The sequence below is a fragment of the Jaculus jaculus genome, chromosome 3, assembly GCF_020740685.1.
Source record: "Jaculus jaculus isolate mJacJac1 chromosome 3, mJacJac1.mat.Y.cur, whole genome shotgun sequence".
Classification (NCBI taxonomy): Eukaryota; Metazoa; Chordata; class Mammalia; order Rodentia; family Dipodidae; genus Jaculus; species Jaculus jaculus.
Window position 1 is genome coordinate 126,783,483 of NC_059104.1, and position 19,861 is coordinate 126,803,343.

Below are 19,861 nucleotides of genomic sequence, written 5' to 3' on the forward strand. Positions count from 1 at the left end.
GTGTTTCCTTTCTTCCTGTTGGCATGGCTGTGCCCCACATCCTCCCTCCTGCTCCTATGTGTATGGCTTGTGTCCCTTTTGGATAATGCCTAAGTCTCCCCTGTGGCACACTGTCCTGGCTATCTTCACCTCAGGAACTTAGGTTTCTTTCGGTGCCCACTCACAGTATGTCCTCACCTCAAGTTGGGCAGGGTTCAATGGCTTATCCTGTGACTACTGTCTAGCTCAGTTCAGAAATTCAACATCAGACCCTGATGTTGCTGGACTTGTAGCTGGTCAAGCAATCCTCAGCCTTCTAGACCTGAGTCAGAGCAGGCATTTGCTGGGCCCTGCCTTGTTCTTCAGGATCTCACCTCTGCCAGCTGTTGGGCCTGCTCTCCAGGCCTCTAGAGCATCCAGACTGTTCACCTGTGGCCTTACAACCTGCAGAAGACTTAAGAGTTTTCTGTTCTTAAGGAAATGTGACTCTCAGGAATAGGATTTGTCTGGACATGATTTTTTTTTTATGTCAGTCTCTCAATATTGTCTTTTTTCATGTTTTAGGAAGCAGCTTTTCGCAAAGTCGTACAAGCAACTATGGTGCGAGACCGACAGCATGGTCCTGTGGTGGAGTTGAACCGGATCCAGGTAATAGGAAGGAGTGTTCTTGTCACCTGATTGTTGTAGAAGTGACGCTTTCCTGGTGCACAAGGCTGCCCTGCAGTCTGAGAAGACGTCACTCATAGGCTGCCTTCCTTGAGCCCAGGCGTGGAGAGAGGCGCCACCTTTGTTATGTATTTGTGTGTGTATGTGTGTATGTTCATGTGTGTGAGTGTGGGTATACATGTGTGGAGGTCAGAGGACAATTTTGGGATGTCACTTCTGACCTTCCACCTTGCTTAAGGAAGATAGAATCTTTCTTGGTTCACTACTCTGTTCACAAGGCTAACCAGATGTGAGCTTCTGTTTCTACCTCTCATTTTGCTGAAGGCATGCTGGTATTACAGAAGTCTGCCACAGTTTCTAGCTTTTTCCATGGGGCCAGGAGATCCAAACTCTGGTATTTGTGGTTGCATGGCAAGTGCTTTACCCACTGAGCCATCTAGAATTATTTCATATAACTCAAAAGCACAGGAGAGAGAGAGGGAGGGAGGGAGAGATAGGGAGGGATTAAAGAAGGAAGAGAGGCAGGGAGGTAGGGAAGAGGATAAATGAGGACAGTCATATTCTCACCACTTGGCAAAGCTGGGTCACTGTGACCCTTACCACTTGCTATTTTTTTGGTTTACTGTATCGTATGTATCTCACAGACAATGGAGCAGGGCTGTGTTTGGCAGCTGCTTGCTGCTCTCTTGCAGAGATGTATATCACTGTGGTGGAAGGCTGGAAGGCTTTGTGCTTTTTTTATGTCCTTTTTTTTTTTTTAATACAGTCAGGGCTGTCTACAATAAGTCTTAGGTCCTTGATGCTTACATCAAATTACAGACAGTGATAGCTCACATTTCTGCCAACCTTTCACTCTTCCTGACTGGAAATTTCCCAATTTAATGGGTCAGTATTACTGTCTCATAAAAATGAAAACTAGTCCATTTCTGCTTATACTGTCTCCAAACATGCCTAAGCTTACACTTTGGAAATTTTAATTGAATATAAAGAGGAATTCTAGCCAGTTATCATCATAATATTGCGTGGCACTTGACATTTAATACGCAAGTGAAATTAGCCTCGCCTCTTAGAACAGAAACAGAGATCCATGAAGAACTAATTCTTTGTTACTGAACCTTTGTATTAGCACATGATTTTTATCCTGATGTTGATGACATGACTAGAAATTGTTTCACAGTTGTACTTGGGGGCATTTGGAATTAAGAGATCAAACTCTTGTCCTTTGTTGGCTAGCACATGTGACCACATTGGTGGAGCTGGTCTCTCCCCTGATGAATGTCACAGTATCTAATGCCAGCTTTAAGTTGGTCAGCCAGTCCCACAAATAAATGGGCTGTTTTAGTTAGGGTCATAAAAAAACTTTTATTTCCCACCTTGGCTGACCATTTTTGTTTGTTCTGCGTCACTAGCATATACATACTGAATGTTGCAATTTATGAAAAACTGGTGGCTGACATGTCATGCAGCGCAAATGACTGCACATTCTGGGTGGGAGTCCTGTCTGACAGACATCTAGGCTCCTTTGGGCCAGGCTTCTCACTGGGTGTTCAGTGCTGGAGGCTGTAGTGAAACCTGACTGCTTGCAGTCTAGAGCCCTGGGTGGGCACAGTGCTGCTGTCTTTCAGTGTAGATTTCTAAGAATACCTCTTTCCTGTATTCTTAACTTTGTGTTACAAAGATGTCACAAAGATGTGTCACAAAGATGTCTTTGAAAGAAAAACTGGAGAGACTGCAGACAAATTTATATTATAAGAGGCTTTAAGGGATTGGGGTGGGGAAGTCAGCAGCACACATGAGATACTGAGGTGGAGGGGGGAGTACTGGGAGTGGAAGGTACAGTGGGGAAGGAAGAGGCAGGGAGATAGAGAACTGACCAAAAAAACAATGTATGTAGGAAAGTGTCCTATGGAAACCTGTTACTTTGTAAGCTAATGTTAAAATCAATAAATAAGTAGATAGATACATAAATAGCCCTCAGAGCAGTGCACTGCTCCATTGCACTCACAACCCTTGGGGACCAGAGGTCCGGTGCCTGAAGTTCAGAGTATTGTACCCTACCCAAGGGTAGAGAAGTGTCTTTCCACCAAAATCAGACCCTTGGGGGAAACGTTCCATCAATGCAAAGTGAGCACAGGGCAGCAACCTGAGTCACACTGGATGTGTGGTATTCTGCCCTGTGTATGTGGTACCTCTGCTCTTGCTGTTGGAAGCTGTGCAAAGCTACCCAGCAGCAGTCCCCACCTTCACCCCTTCACCTTGAGGATTGAAGGAGGGACTGTGACACTTCCCAGTGGAAGGGACTTCAGGGATCTATGAACATAGGTCATCTTCTTCCTTGAGCTTTTTATTTTTATTTTATTTATTTGAGAGAGAATGAGGCAGACAGAAAGAAAGAGAGGAAATGAATGGGCTCACCAGTGCCTTCAGCCACTGGAAAGGAACTCCAGATGCATGCCCACCTTGTATATCTGGCTTATGTGGGTCCTGGGGAATTGAACCTGAGTCCTTTGGCTTTGCAGGCAAACACCTTAACCACTAAGCCATCTTTACAGCCCCAGATTTTTTTAAAAAATAATTGTTTGTTTGCAATTTTTTTTTTTTAGGAGGGGATGGGAGTGCAGGATCTAAAAGCCACTTCAAATACACTCCAGATGTATGCACCACTTTGTGCGTCTGACTTTACATGGGTACGAGGAAGTTGAACCTAGGTTGTTAGACTTTGCAGGAAAACCCTTTTAACTGCTGAGCTGTCTCTCTAGCCCCCTTGAGAGTTTTTGAGTGTTGTGAAAATAGTTTAGTTTTCTACAAGGAAGGTTTGAAAATCAGTTTCTATAAAAGCTTTTTTCAGGGGGAGGAATATTTTTGAAGCAGGGTCTCACTCTAGCCTAGGCTGGCCTTGAACTCACAGTGATCCTCCTCTTACCTCTGCCTCCCAAGTGCTAGGATTAAAGACATGTGTCACCACACCCAGTTAGTTTCCATAAAAGCTTTTATGTGATTTTGGAGGGTGGGTACAGTAGTGGTTTCTTTGGTTATATTAGATAGGGTCTTGCTGTGTAGCCCCAGCCCACCTTGAACTTGTTATCTTCCTCTAGCCTCTTGGGTGCTGGGATTATAGGTATAAAGCCACTGCTCCTTTATTACAGAATTAATGCATGCTCATTTTGGAAAATTCAAATTAGAATTCGGTTAAATCACCTGGGTTTCTCTTAAGAAAACATCATTGTATGTATGCAGATTTATTTCCTGTTTATACCATGTCCACATGGCTGTCATCTTTTGAGGAAACCACAGATGTCCTTCACTAGTTGGCACTGTCAGTGGGGGGCACAGCTCAGTGGCTAACTGGGAAGCAGGTCTGCATCTCACTGCACCTGCCAGTGGGCATGTTCCTTTGCCTTTCTGGAGCACAGTCCACTTGGGAACATTGGGTACCTTCAAGAGTATGCCATTTAAAGGAAGTAGGCTTTGTAAATAAACAGCTGAGTGTATGGCACAGAGAAAAATTCATTCTATAAAAAATGTAATTTTATTGTCTTTGTCTTTGTTTTTAGTCTTGATTGTGGTTCTTGTGCTTTGAAGAGAATTAGCTATTAGCTCAACTTAGAGCTCACTAAAAGTGACTTAAAGATGGTGAACTTTTGCTAGAGGAGTCAGTATAAAAATATGTTTTCATGACCAATTTTTACTTTGATTCTTTTCATATTATCTTGGACTAAGTTTCCCAAGGTTAGAAGATGTAGGAGGAACCAAGTCCATGTATATACTAGGGCTTTGAAAGTTCAGGCTCTGGTCTCCTCGTGTCTTAGCTTGGAATCATCATTGTAGGCATGGAGAGTGTGTATGCATGTGGGAAAGATTGAGTGACCCACAGCTGGGCAGGAGTCAGCGCTGTGAGTGGATGGGCAGCAGGGTATTGTTCTGGCTGTGGTCATGCATCTGGCCTTGGCCTGGAGAAAAATTTGGTATCAATCTTAGTTCATAAGCAGGGCTGCATAGTGGAGAAGTTGGTGGTTACATTTGTAGTCACTGAGGTTACAAAGTGTGAAACTCCACACACGTGTAGTGTGCCAGGCTGCAGTTATTGACAGCATGGCTTCCTCAGTCCCGTGTGAATGTGAAGATGGCACATGTCATTGTTTGAAGATGTGTTTATTCAGGCGCCACCAGTCCTAGAGTTGTGGTGTATGTCACCAATGACCCGATATGTGGGTTTTCAGAGTGGAGGGCCCTGGACCACTTTGGTCTGTGTATGTAATGCATCATTTTCTCCCCCACTCACTAGGGAGGAGCTGCAGAACTTGGTCCTGAGTCAGTACTGGGGCTGTGGGGTGCAGGGTCACAAGGCACAGCCCTTCTGTCTCCATGGGGCTGGCAGGGATTTGATTTGTTTGTTTGCTGAAGGCAGTGAGGTAAGGGGACCTATTCTTGGGAGATACCACCAGAGAGGTACAGACCCAGGCAGGGTGGGAGTGAGGGGTGGGCCAGGTTCCAGGCTCAGAGCGGGAACAAGCCTTACCTGAGCTCAGAATGGGGAGTGAAGGGGAGGTGTGAGAGGCGTCGGGCCAGCTTCTCCGCTGGTGCTTGCAGGCTGCCTGCTTCCTGCTGCCTCAGGGTCCCGGGCTTGCTTTCTCCTCTCTAGGTCAAGCGCTCCAGGAGTAAAGGAGGGTTAGCTGGTCCTGATGGTACCAAGTCTGTCTTTGGGCAGATGTGTGCTAAGATGAGCTCCTTTAGTCCCGACAGCCTCCTCCTCCCTCACCGAGTCTGGAAAGTCAAATTTGTGGGTGAGTACTGTCTATACACATACTGGAGAACTTGTAGGCCTTGATGCCTAGTGGGGGAGCATAAGCAGGGAGGTGTGTGAGCCGCAGGTGCAGAGAGCCTGGGCAGCCACCTGCCCAGTCTCTGCCTGCAGGCAGGTTTGAGTGGCCTGCGGGCTGCTGATTGCCCTGTCCTTTCAGGCGAGTCCGTGGATGACTGCGGGGGTGGCTACAGCGAGTCCATAGCCGAGATCTGTGAGGAGCTGCAGAATGGACTCACTCCTCTTCTGATTGTGACACCCAACGGGAGGGACGAGTCTGGTGCCAACAGAGACTGTTACCTGTTGAACCCGGCCGCCAGGGCACCTGTGCACTGCAGCATGCTCCGCTTCCTGGGTGCGCCTCTAGTTGTCTGTCACACTCCCCTGGAGGGCATGTCCTCCCTTAAGTTAGTGAGTTAACATAGCGCCTGCTCTGCCTTAGGGCAGCAGTGAGTGATATAATACTTGCTTGTAGGTTTTGAGGCCTTTGCCAATGAAAATGATTTCAATTGGCTACTGTGCATCTTATTAACACAGAAGGGAACAAGACACTGTGTTCATTCTGTACCCAGCATGAGGAGTAGATAGTGGTGAGTCATAAGCAGCAGTGGTCACTGCATGCACAGCTGCAGGGATTCAGAGGTGGATTTCCGGAGCTGTATGTTGCCTTTGGCATGCAGAGAATCTGAAATGCTATGAGTTGGTATTCTATTCATGTCTGAAAACTCCGGGCTGCATGGAGAATGGCCTTGGCACTGTAGGCCCATCCTTTTCTGTTCTGAGTCTGTGCAGAGCACTTCCAGGAATAGTGTCCCATCACTACTCCCTGACAAAGCACCCACCTTCAGCTTTTTTTTTTTTTTTTTTTCGAGTTAGGGTCTCACTCTAGTCCAAGCTGACCTGGAATTCACTATGGAGTCTCAGGGTGGCCTCGAACTCATGGCAATCCTCCTACCTCTGCCTCCTGAGTGCTGGGATTAAAGGCGTGCACCACCACGCCCGGCTTTTTTTTTTAAAAAATATCATCAGAAGAGCAAGAATTGGCTTATTGTGGCTTGATCATTTGTATAAGAGAATATGTAAATATGTAAGAGAATATGTTTTCTAGGATGACAAAAATAAATAAATAAATTTAGAACAGGGCATGCTGATTTCAAATGGACCTAAATCTGTGAGCTTGTCTACTCTTGGTTAGAAGGTCCTGAGGCCTCAGTGCTAAGATGATGCTCCAAGTCATGTTAGAATGAACCAGAAGCAGCTCGTGATTCATTTCTAACGTCTTCTGTCCTGTGTTTTGAATGATCAGGAGTGTTACTAGGCATTGCTATCCGCACTGGGAGTCCTCTGAGCCTGAATCTGGCAGAGCCTGTATGGAAGCAGCTGGCTGGGATGAGTCTCACCATTGCCGACCTCAGTGAGGTGACTCACCTGGGCTGGGTGGGATGCCCTAGGGTTTTGTCAGAAGGCAAGCTCTGTTCAGGAGAACAAGCTTGACTCACAGTCTCCAGTATATGGAGGCTTCTGGCCATCATCTAGAGGCCAAGAAAAGTCTGTGGATGTGAGACCAGTTTGTTTCTAGAACTTGACATTTTGCTGAGCAGTTGGCATGACCTTACTCATAAGGAAGCTCACTGTCTTTCCTGTGGGTGGCTCTGAGGCTCCTTGGAAGTAAAGCTGATGGGGTCGCCACAGCCTGGCTTCCCATCCATCCTGCCCTGTGTGCACTTGAGGGAGGTATCTGTCACCCACCAATTGCAACTGCTTTCTCACCAGTGAATTTAAGAACTTGTTTCTATAGCTCATTCAGTGAAGTACATTTTATTGAAGTCTGCTGTGCATTTATACCCCAGAGTTGTGGCACCATGTCTGCCTGATCAAGTGTGCTTGGGAGGGACTGGGGCCTATGATGCAGAATAACTCTGATTCAGTACATACATGGGCTGTTTGCTCCTCAAAAGGTCGATAAAGATTTTATTCCTGGGCTTATGTACATCCGTGACAATGAAGCCACCTCAGAAGAGTTTGAGGCTATGAGCCTTCCCTTCACAGTGCCTAGTGCCAGTGGCCAGGACATCCAGTTGAGCTCTAAACACACACACATCACCCTGGACAACCGTGCGGAGTACGTCCGGCTGGCAATAAACTACAGGTTTGTGGTTATCTGCCCCTCAATTACTTTGACTTAATTAAATTGCAAAATAGCAGAAAATAGTTATTCAAATAACTACCTTTTTTCTGCAAGTGTCATATGTAACAAAATGTTAATGTTTTTCCCCAGCTGTTTCTGTTCTGTGTCATGAAGTTTATTTGGTGACCAGGGATACAGTGTGCCCACTTAGGAGACAGTCCCCACAGAGACATTAGACCTGTTTGTTCCCCTCTGTGCTTTCTTTGTCAGCTCTTCAGGGACAGAGCTGCGTCTGGGATATTATAGCTCAGGTTAGGTATGGCAGGTCAATGACACCTCCTCAGTTGTCACTCAGCACAGCCACCAGATACCTGCAGGAGTCTAGACCAGGCCCTGCATGTTAGCTGAGCTTTGTTTGCTGGAATCTGGTTTCAGGTGGTCCTAGAGGGTGTTATTCTCCCAGTGGCCTCAGGTCTGGAGCAGAGGAACAGGCTGTCCCCTCTCTGATCCTGTAGGACCTGGCTCTGGTTCCACCCTGGGTTCCAGCAGATGCTGACTACTTGTACTCTCTGTGCAGTGTGCAAGATGGTAGTTAGTCAGTCAGGCTATGTTCTGTGTGCCAGTCTAAGCACACTTGGTGGTGTGAGAAGCTCTGTAGTGCCAGTTCTGCACAGTGCACATGCTTGTTACCCAGTCTGTGGTGGTTTGAATAGATGGCCCCCAATATATTCAGTTCTTTATTGTTTGTAGTTTGCATCTGCTGGCTACATGGCCGGAGGCAATGTCACTGGGTGATCTTAAGGTGTGTTGGTGGGTTTCTGATTTCAATCTAAAGATATGCAAAGTGTGCCTAGCCGGATTTCCTGAAGTGTGCTGTGGCTTTTGACCTTTAGGCTTGTGCTTTTCTCTCTGTTTGGGCCTGTGAAGGCAGGCCAGCTTCTTCTGCTATTATGGAACTTCCCCTGGATCTGTAAGCTTCAATAAATCCCTTCCTCCATAACTGTGCCTGATCTGGAAGTTTATCTCAGCGAACCTGAATCTGTCTGCTACACAGTCCTTCCCCCATGAAGTGTGTGGTAGTAGTGCTGTGTGGCAAAGGTCCATATCGACACAATAAAGTCAAGGCCACAATAGATAGAAGTTTCAAGTGGTTTTTAAAAATATTTTTTTTTGTTTGTTTATTTTTTTTTATTTGAGAACGACAGAGAGAGGGAGAGAGAAAGAGAAAGAGGCAGAGAACAAGAGAGTGAGTGGGTGCGCCAGGGCTTCCAGCCATTGCAAACGAACTCCAGACACATATGTCCCCTTGTGCATCTGGCTAACGTGGGTCCTGGGGAATGGAGCCTCAAACTGGAGTCCTTAGGCTTCACAGGCAAGCGCTCAACCACTAAGCCATCTCTCCAGCCCTCAAGTGGTTTTTCTTTAAATTTATTTTTATTAGATATGAACATATTTAGTATGTAAACAACACAGATTGGTGCCATCCTTTCCCTCATCTCTGCCCCTCTTCTGAAGAGGCTTTCCTTATTTCAAGTGAATTTTCTTTTATTAGACTCCATGAATTTGATGAGCAGGTGGCTGCTGTTCGGGAAGGGATGGCCCGAGTTGTGCCTGTCCCTCTGCTTTCTCTCTTCACTGGATACGAGCTGGAGACAATGGTATGCTGGATTCTCTGTGGTGCTCCTAAAACTCCCTTATGCTAAGGGACCCTTTCATTGGAATCCTTAGTTGATCTTTTAATTCAAATTTTGCAGTTGGGAAGCTAAGTTGCCCCCATTAAAGGAGACGACATATACTTAGAGTGTATCCTCTCCTATTTTCCATCCCACAAGAGGTTGAGGTTCACGGTTGTGCTCATACCCATCCAGGGTAGAAAAAGGGGTAGATTCTTGCTGAAGTGAAATGGTTGTTAACCAGCCCTGATCAAGTGTCTTTTCTGCAGGTGTGTGGGAGCCCAGACATCCCACTGCATCTTTTAAAGTCAGTGGCAACATATAAAGGGGTTGAGCCCTCAGCGTCCTTGATCCAATGGTTTTGGGAAGTGATGGAGTCTTTCTCCAACACAGAACGCTCTCTATTCCTTCGCTTTGTGTGGGGCCGGACGAGGCTGCCCAGGACCATTGCTGACTTCCGTGGCAGAGACTTTGTCATCCAGGTAGGCTCCTCACTAGGCTTGTAGGGCACTGGGCTGACATCATCTGGGATGACCACTGTAGCAGACTGAGAAAACAAATTTTGTGAGATGAAAATGGAAAACTTGGGCTAGAGAGATGGCTTAGTGGTTAAGGCATTTTCCTGCAAAGCCAAAGGATCCTGGTTCTACTCTCCAGGACCCACGTAAGCCAGATGCACAAGGGAATGCATGCATCTGGAGTTCATTTGCAGTGGCTAGAGGCCCTACAGTGCCCATTCCCTCTCTCTGGCTCCCTCTTTCGCTCTCAAATAAATAAATAAAATATAGTAAAACAAAACAAAAAAAAATGGAGAATTCATAACTTTCATGATTTGAAGGCTCAAAATTTTATGATAAAAATTATGGGTACTATCACCTGTATTAAACATACTACTGGCAGAGCATACTCCTGTTATGCCAGCATGTTACAGAATTTGAACATGCTTGTTCTATGAAGCATTTATTAAATCAGGTAAATTGCTAAGTAATATGCTTTCTCCTTGCTGATAAAAATGAAACCGCTCATCTGACAGAGAGCAAGAGTTTTGCTTTGGATCTGAGCTCAGTGGTCCATTGTCAGAGCAAGCTCATTTTATCTTCTGGCCACCGAAATACAAAGACCTAGCATTTCTTTATCTTGAGATACTGATAGCAATAGCCATGGAAGGCTGGGCTGGGTGGATGCTCCGCTGTCCTCAGCAAGCCTGGAAGTAATTAGGAATGGCTTTCCTCCCAAATCCTGATCCTTGCATCTCTGACCAGGGTTAGAAAAGTATCCCATCTTTCAGGGACATTTTTATAAGTACACAGAATGTTTTTCTCTCTCTCACTCTCTCTCTCAAAAAAAAAAAGATAATTTCTGTTATCTAGATTTTTGTTCATAGTTCTTGCTACTTTCTATATCTTAATTGGGAAGGGAAAAATGTGAGTTCATGGACTCATGAAGAGCTTCCCCCGGTGGGCACATTTTCTTGCCCCATTACAGGTCTTACACAAGCCAGGTAAGAGTCTCCCCTCCCTTTGTGCTAGAAGGGGATTGGTGGAGCCATTCTATTGACTCATCTTCATGGAATTGGCTAGTATTCACAATAACTAATTTCAAATTTTTCTTCAAGTTCTAGGAATGAGCTACTCTTCTACTATTTCTAAATTTGATGAGATTCATTGTTTTCAGCTATTTTGTTATTCCTAGCTAAAAATATAATTAAAATTTTTATTCATTTATTTGCAAACAGAGAGAGAGAGAGAGAGACAGAAAGAAAGAATGGGTACACCAGGGTATAGTGCCACTGCAAATGAACTCCAGATGCATGGGCCACTTTGTGCATTTGGCTTTACATGGGTACTGGGGAATCAAACCTGGGTCCTTAGACTTTGCAGGCAAGCACCTTAACAGCTGGGCTCTCTCCCTAGCCCCAAAAGTGACACTTTGAAAGAATGAAGAGTCTAATGAAAGCAAATATGTTTTCAGCTTTAGCTGTCCTTGCTTATACACAGTCTCATCATTTCATGCTCTCTGTCTAACAGGTCCTGGACAAGTACAACCCACCTGACCACTTCCTTCCCGAATCCTACACTTGTTTCTTTTTGCTGAAGTTGCCCAGGTATTCCTGTAAACAGGTGCTGGAGGAAAAGCTGAAGTATGCCATTCACTTCTGCAAATCCATAGATACGGATGATTATGCTCGCATAGCCCTCACTGGAGAGCCAGCTGCTGACGACAGCAGCGATGACTCAGATAATGAGGATGCAGATTCTTTTGCTTCAGACTCAACACAAGATTACTTAACAGGACACTGAGATGGAGAAATGCCCTTGGGAAGAGACAGGAGGCGGTGAGAGCAGGCAGAGTACTGTTGTTTAAATTGCAAACGTCTGCATATCTGATGAGGAACATCAGTCCTTGAAGTATATGGAAGGAAGGAGAAAAACTGGAGACTGACTACCTGTGATTGGAATAATGAGTGGTATAATCATGGGAAAATCAGTCTGCGCATGAAGGACACTGCGGGACACTTGACATTATTGTGGAGACTTCAAAGGGTCTTCTGTCCCATAATGCTGCACTACATGTAGGTCCCAGTGTTTACTAAAGTGTGTAAATGTTTATATAAACACTGAACTGCAGCATCCCCAAAATAAAGCCTTTTTACTTGTGGGTGCAATAGATCCTCCCCCCTTTCCTTTTGAGTGTCATGTGTCATCTTGATTGTACATTGAAATACTGTGTAACAATGAAATCATATAATAATTATTATTTCAACTAATTTTACTCTGAATTTATTAAAAGCTTTTTAAACATTACATTATCAGTATTACTTGAATGCATTCAGAGGTTATTTAAACCAAAACAGAACACAGAGAGGATGTTTGGTTCTCTCCCCCTTTCTCTCTGGTGTACCATTTTAGCATATGCATTATGTAATTTGAATTGAGGCCTTCCGGTGAATACCTTCTATCATGGAAAGTGTACTATATATAATGTTTGTGTCATGTATATGCTGAAATTTTAATTCCCTATAAATAAAATATCTGTCACAAAGTTGGAGGCTGAGCTTTTTTAACCAACTAGACTGGCACAGGTGGATATGCTACATCTAAAATATAAGTCAGTATAGTTAAGCCATTCCAGTTTACCCTTAGAGTTTTTTGGCTAACAAACAAAACAACTCAGTGACACAGTGTTGTCATTAGTAAGGTAGGGCAGCTGGTGACAGGGACCAAAGGGGCTTTCAGGATTCCTTCCTCTAACTTCATCCACAGCTCCATCTATCTACTCAGTTCTGGTCACTGGTCATTGGCCTGGGACAGTATGTGTGTGGTCCACCAGGTCATAGACTAGGACTTGCTGCTTATGGCAGGCTCTCTTCAAAGGAGAGGATGGAGAGCAGCACAGGAGAGCTGGCTGATGGGCCAAGTACACTACATCTTGTGCTCAGGGGTACCTGGTTGAGAGAAAAATTTGGATTTCCTGTTAGACAGTTTCTTTACTCAGGGATATAATGCTCTGCACAGGCCTAGAATATCTGAACAGTTCCAGGGTTGCTTTTTGTTTGTTTGCTTTATTGTTTTTCTCCCTGAGGACTTATTCATAATCAAGTTGGTAAATTCCAGGATTAATCATGTTTTCAGCTTGCCTCAAAATGTTCATGTGTGTATTCTTACTATTTATTTATTTATTTATTTTTACTCTTACTTTTTAAAATCACCAACTCTCGTTGCCACCCAGCTTGCCCAATTTCAGCTGTGTACAAGAAACAGTAGCATGCACTTCCCATGCGCCTGGTGTGGCCTGCCATGGTTGGTGAGTCTGGACTTTGGTTGAAATCAGGATCCGCCTCATCTGCCTCTTCTCTAGGCCCAGGCATTTTTCATCAGTGACATCCGAAGCTCAGAACTAAAAAAACTGGGCTTACAAATAGATACTGCCTCCAGAACTGTAGGCTCACCAAGTCTTCTGAGGTCCCCCAGTCTCTCTGTAGGGCATCCAGAAAGTCTGCCCTCTCCAGCTACATATCTGCATATGCCAGATTTTCTTTATAGTCACCATAATATGTCATAGTATATGCAATGCAGAAGCAAAAATGAGAGTCCAGCTATCTTCTAAGCCAGAGGTACTAATAAACTTAGTGTCATCCTCATCACACTTCTTTTTGTTGGCAAAACAATCACATAGCCTGGGGAGATGGCTTGAAAGTCAAGAGCATTTGCCACTTAAGCATGAGGACCTCTTGGGCCAGAGACTATCATGGTTTGGCTCTCCAGAACCCATGCAATGTCTGTAACTTCTGTCCATGGTGAACAGAGACTACAGAAGTGCTGGGACTTGCTGATGGACAGCAGCTCTGGGTTGAGGGATAGATCTCATTGCAAGCAATTTTGTGGATAAGCGATGAAAAGACATCTGATAGTATCTGGCCTCTGCACATATGTGCATGAGGCACACTCCTTGGTACATATACATGTACACACACATGAATAACTGTCAAGTAGTGGACTTTTAAAATGTGTTAAGTATTCTAACTTTTCAGCTTTAACTTCTCATGCATCATTATTATTATTATTATTGTTGTTGTTGTTGTTGCACTGTTAAGAGTTGTGATCCAAATAAAATTTACTGAGGATCTTAGGGAGCTTTTAAGACTAAAAGGTTGCTGAGGCAAAGACCACTGTTGTTAAGAGGCACACACAAAGCCACACAGAAGAGGCCTTGGGCTGGCGGGACATGAAGCCAGAATGACCAGTCTCTGTTCTGTTCTGCTCTACCAGCTATGTCTATGTGTACTTTTGTTGTTGATGTTTTTCATGGTTAGAAGCAACTAGTTCTTTTTTCTGTTTTTCTTTTTCACTTTCCTTACTTGACACTAGATTTTCTTTTCTTATATAACTCTTCTAGACCAACAGTCTTCTGGACTTTGTCCCGGTTCCTGGCACCTTATGCTAAAGCACACACAAATGACAAAGTAAAAGTCACAGTACAGGGAAGATGCACTGAAAGGGAGCAGCAGGCTCAAGTGGGATTGCTCACGAGCCCCAGGAGCACCAGGTTACTGCTTGGGGCTACCTTTTATGGGTCCCGGAGGAAAAGAAAGTTGTTGCTAGGGGTGGGTATGTTTTGATTGACAGACTAGAGTTATGTAAGTCTGTTCACTGTGCATATCTTTTTCTGTGTTGCTACTGGTTTTGATCATGTACATGTCCCAATCATGCAAAATAGAGGATTTCCCTAAAAGTTCGTTTTGAGGACACAGTTTGCCTTATTGCACATATATGCACCTAAAACCAGACCAAGCTGGATTGACGATTGCCTCTAGTCCACGATGTGGTTGAATGAGATTGTAATAACCACAAAAGGGGAGTTGCTAGAATGGATTTACATTGCTTTGCTTTGGAGGTGTGTGTGTGGCTTGACACAGGTAGGGTTTCCAGGTTACTGAGCTCCAGGCTACTGCAAACTCTCTTCCTCTCTAGGGAAATTCCATCTTATCTTCAATATAACTTTATGCCCACATGCAAGTTACAAAGCCAAAAATTTATGTTGGCTAATCAAAATTTGTCCATCAGGGCCACTGCAGGGAAGACTGGCAATCTGTGAAGAATGGAGCTCTGTAGTCTCACTGACAAAGTTGTATTGGGAGGCTTCACCAGGATTTTGAATTGTGGCTTATATAGCCGTAGCCACAGGTTTTTGCCCAGGCTTACAGTACCAAACTGGGTTCCCTTCTTGTGAAATTGCTCTTAAATCCCACTGTAAAGTAGTTGGGTGCACTCCTACCAGTGCCACTATTGTGTCAGCAGGGACATCTTGCTGGGCATACTGATAGCAGGATATGCAGGGTCCGTAGCAAAGCTGGGCCACTGGTGTCAGTTCTCTCCCTGTAGCTTGCACTGAGTCTTCTGACCCTACAAATGCCAGCCAACAGAGCAGGAGCTCTGATTTCCCTGTCCTAAAACCAACCATGAAGTCTTCAGTAGTAAAGACTTGACATCTAGTTCTAGCATGCAACCACCAGCATTAATAATTGCCTGCATTGGTGGTGGTGGTCCTGGGAGGTACTCAGGGGCCAACCTGACCAGCAATTCATTGGGAGTTAACCAACCCCAGCACTTGTATTTTTACCTAATAAGGTCATAGCTGGGAGTGCCTCCTTCTACCCACTGTTGTAGTTGCTTCTCCTGTGCCATGAAACCTTTTATGGAGCGTGGGAAAGATTTCTGAAGATCACTGCTTTCCCTCTAAGCAAGTGAAGGTTGTTTTGGGGAGTCAGCACCACTGACACATTTCCACACAGCTACACTACTGAAGAGTTCTCTCAAGGAGGGGAGGGGCTTCCCATGAGGAGCATGTAAAGCTTGTGGGTTCCATAAGTCTTGTGCCCCGTGAGCCCCACTTTGCTTCATGAGAGTCTTGTATACCTTTCCTCTCTGACGGGGTGTGTAGGGGCTGGATCTCTTGAGGGTCTTCTGGACAATATGAACACAGTTGCTCTGCTTCAAGATGGCCATGGTTGTGACCAAGCCAGAGGAGGCATATATAACAGACCCCACTTGAGTGGGTGGGGGTGTTATTTAGCTCACAATTATGACTCAGCTTGGCTCTATTGACGACCTATGGAGGTTAACATGATGACAGCATGTATGAAAAGAAGCACTCACATTTCAGTGAAAGCTGAGAGGCTTGGGAATGGCAAGACTTTAATTTTTTTACATGCATGTGTGTGACATGTATGTATGTAGTTTGCATGTTCATATGTGTGTGGGTGTGCACATTTGTGCATGTGCACATGGAGGCCTGGGGTCCACACTGGGTGTCTTCTTCCTCAGTTGCTCTTCTCTTTATTCTCTGAACCTAGAGCTCACCTGTTCTGGCAGACTATCTGTCCAGTGAGTCTTAGGGATTCTACCTCTGTCTTCCCAGTGCTGCTATTACAGGCGCCCACCACCATTCCTGGCATTTTATGTGGGTTTATGTTTGTAAATAGCATGTAGCCTTGGCTTGGGGCTCTGGCTTATCCATTTCGCACTCTCAATGCTGGTTACTTGTTTTTATGGACCCACATGAAGTCCCAGAGATGGAGTTCCTCTTTTCATCTCAGTCCTAAGGACTACCTGGTCAACTGCTAAACAGGTTCTGGTGTGGAGAAGTGGGAATGGAGTGGGCAGGGTAATGGCCATCCCCTTTCTGTAAAGTTTCAGGAATTTTCTGGAACTTAGAAGATTCGAAAGTCCCCTCTCCAAGGTGATACAAGTGGTCACCTTGGAAGACTCCAACCAATATTGTGCAGAGGATTGCAGAATGCAGCATTGGCCAGTTGTCACTTGTGCTGGGATGGGTTTCTCAGTGATATGGCTTTCTTTGCATAACTCATTCTACTCCAACTAACCCAAGTAAACTCTTGGTTCACTGAGCTGGACTTGAGTAGAATTGGTTCCGTCTGTCGTCTTTGCCCAATCTGGGATTTGAGACCATCAGATACTTGTTCTCTCTCCAGGGAAAGTCACCCAACAGTAGCCTTGAGAACTAGCTGGTTCAGGCAGCTGCTCTACAGGTTCTGCGGTGAAGTAGATGGTGGGCCTTCCAGAGCCTGAGGCTTAAACCAGTACCTCAGCAGTATATTGGGTTGTTTTGGCTCTAAAAGGTGTACCCTTGGCTAAGCCAGTCTAGCAGACCCACTTTTGAAAGCCACTTAGACATCTATAGATGCCTGTACCCAACTGAGGGGCTGTATGAACAGGGAGGTGTGTAGTAGTGTGTTCAGCAGTAAGTGATTTTCCCTAGATAGTGTTTTTATTTTTATTTTTTTAATCAGCAAGGCATGCTAACCAGTCTGTGATCAATACTGGCTACCACAATGGCTAAGGGCCACCTTCATGTTTAACTAGAAGTCTAGGAATAGCAGTGGATGTCTCTAATCCCACGTGATGTATGATACCTTGACTTGCAAATCCCTTCCTTTTGAAGAAAGAAATGTGAGGTATGTTATTCCTTTCTGAAATGTCAAGAGTTCATTGTGAAATCCTCTTTGAGTTAGTGGAGCTGACAGGCTCCCTGAGACCCTGAGACTCCCAGGCCTGAGCACTTCCCTGGTGGGAGGGAGAAGGAACACTTCACACAAAGAACTGCTCACACATCTAGCTCTAGTGGCCTCTGGGAATGGATCATTGCTCCTCAGGGATTATTGTACCAGAGTAGCCCAAGAAACATGTGAGTGTGAGATTCCTGGGAATTTAAGCTGATCCTGTGGCCTGGTGTCTTGTGATCCTTTGCAGACTATCTTAGTAAAGCTTATGTTTTTTCATTAACATAAGCTAATCCATCACTTATGGTTTTTGTTTCTTTGTTTAGATAAACACTTTACAGCAAGGATCCCTGCCTAGGTGTGTCTCTCCTCATTAGATCCTATCCTGTAGGTGGAATCAAGAACAGGGCAGTAAGAAGAATGTAAATTTGGGGAGAGAAGGCAGAAGTCAGGGGTGCCATTGCTGGCTGGTTCACTCTGGGATCACTAGCTCTTGCAAGGCACTTAGGCACTTTAGACTTTGGCCAGCGGATCCAGTGAGCCCTGCTCTCCCTCTAGGATGCAACATGATAACATTTACACCTGCCGCTCTGGCATCAGGGCAGGGACCTGAGACTGAAGGTCAGAAGAAATGGAGGCCAGGGACTCCTCTCCAGGAAGTCACCAGGGCCGCTTCATGATGGCCAGATGCTTGTAGAGTCCTGGCCATTTCTGCCTGCAGCGGTGACCCCCATGTGCTGGGGTTAACACAAAGTTTTGAGTGTCTCCTCAAGAATGTCAAGAATGGGATTTTCTTCATGGGCTCCTTCCTTACCAAGGAACTAACTAAGTCGATTGTAAACATTGGGCAGCTATTCAAACATTCACCAGTGACTCCAATGTCTGTTATGTTTGCACTACTGATGTTTATAACTCTCCTTCTGGCAGATCTGCCTGTACAACAAGGCTGCCCTCTGGTGCACACTATCCTGTAAGGGTCCTGGCAGCCTGGAACGTTTTCCCACTTAGGTAGCCTCTGTATTCAGGAGCTAGGGCTCCCTTGCTACCTTCTGGCCTCTGACAGTCCCTAATAATGTTGGAGAAGGACCTCAGACTCAGTGATGAGGCAGGATGAACTTTCATTTGGAGTTAGACTGGTGTTTTGGTGGCCAAAGACTCACTAGTGAGCTTTGTCCATAGCAATGGGGTCTACATGCATGGTTGTCATGAGCCTTGGAGGTGGCCACTAACTCCATACGGACATGAACTCAGCAATCTTGGGTACTCCTGTAGGTGGAATTGTGGTGTTATGGTGTCCCTGTGCTGTGGGTACCCCCTGACCACACCCTGTCATGGTGTAGTGTGCTTTGGTATAAAGTTGGTGCCTTACAAATACCTTACAGCAGCCAGGCTCCAGGAATGAGCAGCTCCCACCAGAAGACGATGAAGCAACTCTGACAAGCAGATCTTTTGGCATTCTGCTATTTCACCGTGTCATCAAATGCTCTACTCCTGAGCTATACCCCTTCTGTTTCACTGTGGACAGAGACCAGAACCTCTGAGTTCCTGCCCTTCCCTGTGTAGAGTTGCTACCCAGGAGGTATGTCCGTGGGTGGTGTCCCAGGTCATTTCTGTGTTCAGAGATGATGTCCACAGGCACAATTTCCTAGGGACCACTCATCCTCAAAGAGGTAGTAAGTCCTTGGCTCCCTGAGCGATTTTTAGGACTGGTCAACCCTTTACAGAGCTGCAAGGAGCCACTGGGGACAGCTGAACTTTGCTGTGGGCATTTGTGGGTCACTATGTACTTTGGGTCTGTGCATGGTGTCTGCTGCATCTCTGTGCCTCTATCTATATACATACCTGGGTATGCATATACTTCATAGGCTAGTGTGTGTGCATGCAGGGGTCTGTGCAGTGTGTGTGTACGTATGCCTCTGTGTACATCATGTGCTTATATATGGGCTATGGTGTATGTGTATAATGTGGGTGCTTCTGTGTGTGTTCTGTATGAGCCTGGTTACGTATGTGTAGCGTGAGAGGGCGTTCGACAAGAGTGACCTTGGCTGGAGCCCTGGGTTGGAGGAGAACAAGATAAGAGAGTTTATAAGTACTAGTGGAGGGCTCTTAAAAGTGAAGAACAGGGCTGGAGGGATGGCTTAGTAGTTAAGGCGTTTGCCTGCAAAACCAAAGGACCCAGGTTCGATTCCCACGTTAGCCAAATGCACAAGGGGGCATATGCATCTGGAGTTCGTTTGCAGTAGCTGGAAGCCCTGGCACACCCATTCTCTCTCTCTCTCTCTCTCTCTCTCTCCCCCCCCTCTTTCTCTGTCAAATAAATAAAAATAAAATATTTCTTAAAAGTGAAGAACACTTTATATTTTCCTAATTCTTATTTGCAGGGAAAAGATGTTACAAGTCTTTGACCACATCTATGAAGTGGAGCTTGAACTTGGTACTGCAGGTGGCTGGCATTTATTACAGCCTGTCTTCTGCAGCTCCCTAGGGTTCTCTCAGCCCTCCAGCCCTCATGCTGCCCGTCCTTCCTCAAGAGGGGGCTCTGCTATGCTGACTGCCCGCTGTGTGGGTGTGGCCAGAGGGGGTGGGGAGCCCTA

At 45.4% G+C, this 19,861-nt stretch overlaps 1 protein-coding gene across 4 annotated transcripts in view; it reads left to right on the forward strand.

Annotated features, from left to right (window-relative positions):
- The window catches only part of Herc2 (HECT and RLD domain containing E3 ubiquitin protein ligase 2), a 214,552-nt gene extending 202,263 nt beyond the window's left edge, over positions 1-12,289 (forward strand). For all 4 annotated transcript variants that reach the window (XM_004661943.2, XM_045145018.1, XM_045145020.1 and 1 more), the window contains 8 exons: positions 544-627; positions 5,288-5,429; positions 5,607-5,801; positions 6,753-6,865; positions 7,405-7,595; positions 9,127-9,232; positions 9,517-9,729; positions 11,275-12,289. In XM_004661943.2, coding sequence (XP_004662000.2) covers positions 544-627; positions 5,288-5,429; positions 5,607-5,801; positions 6,753-6,865; positions 7,405-7,595; positions 9,127-9,232; positions 9,517-9,729; positions 11,275-11,547 — 1,317 coding nt within the window. In that variant the 3' untranslated portion in view covers positions 11,548-12,289. The remainder of the gene's footprint in view (positions 1-543; positions 628-5,287; positions 5,430-5,606; positions 5,802-6,752; positions 6,866-7,404; positions 7,596-9,126; positions 9,233-9,516; positions 9,730-11,274) is intronic.
- The last annotated feature ends 7,572 nt before the right edge of the window (positions 12,290-19,861 follow it).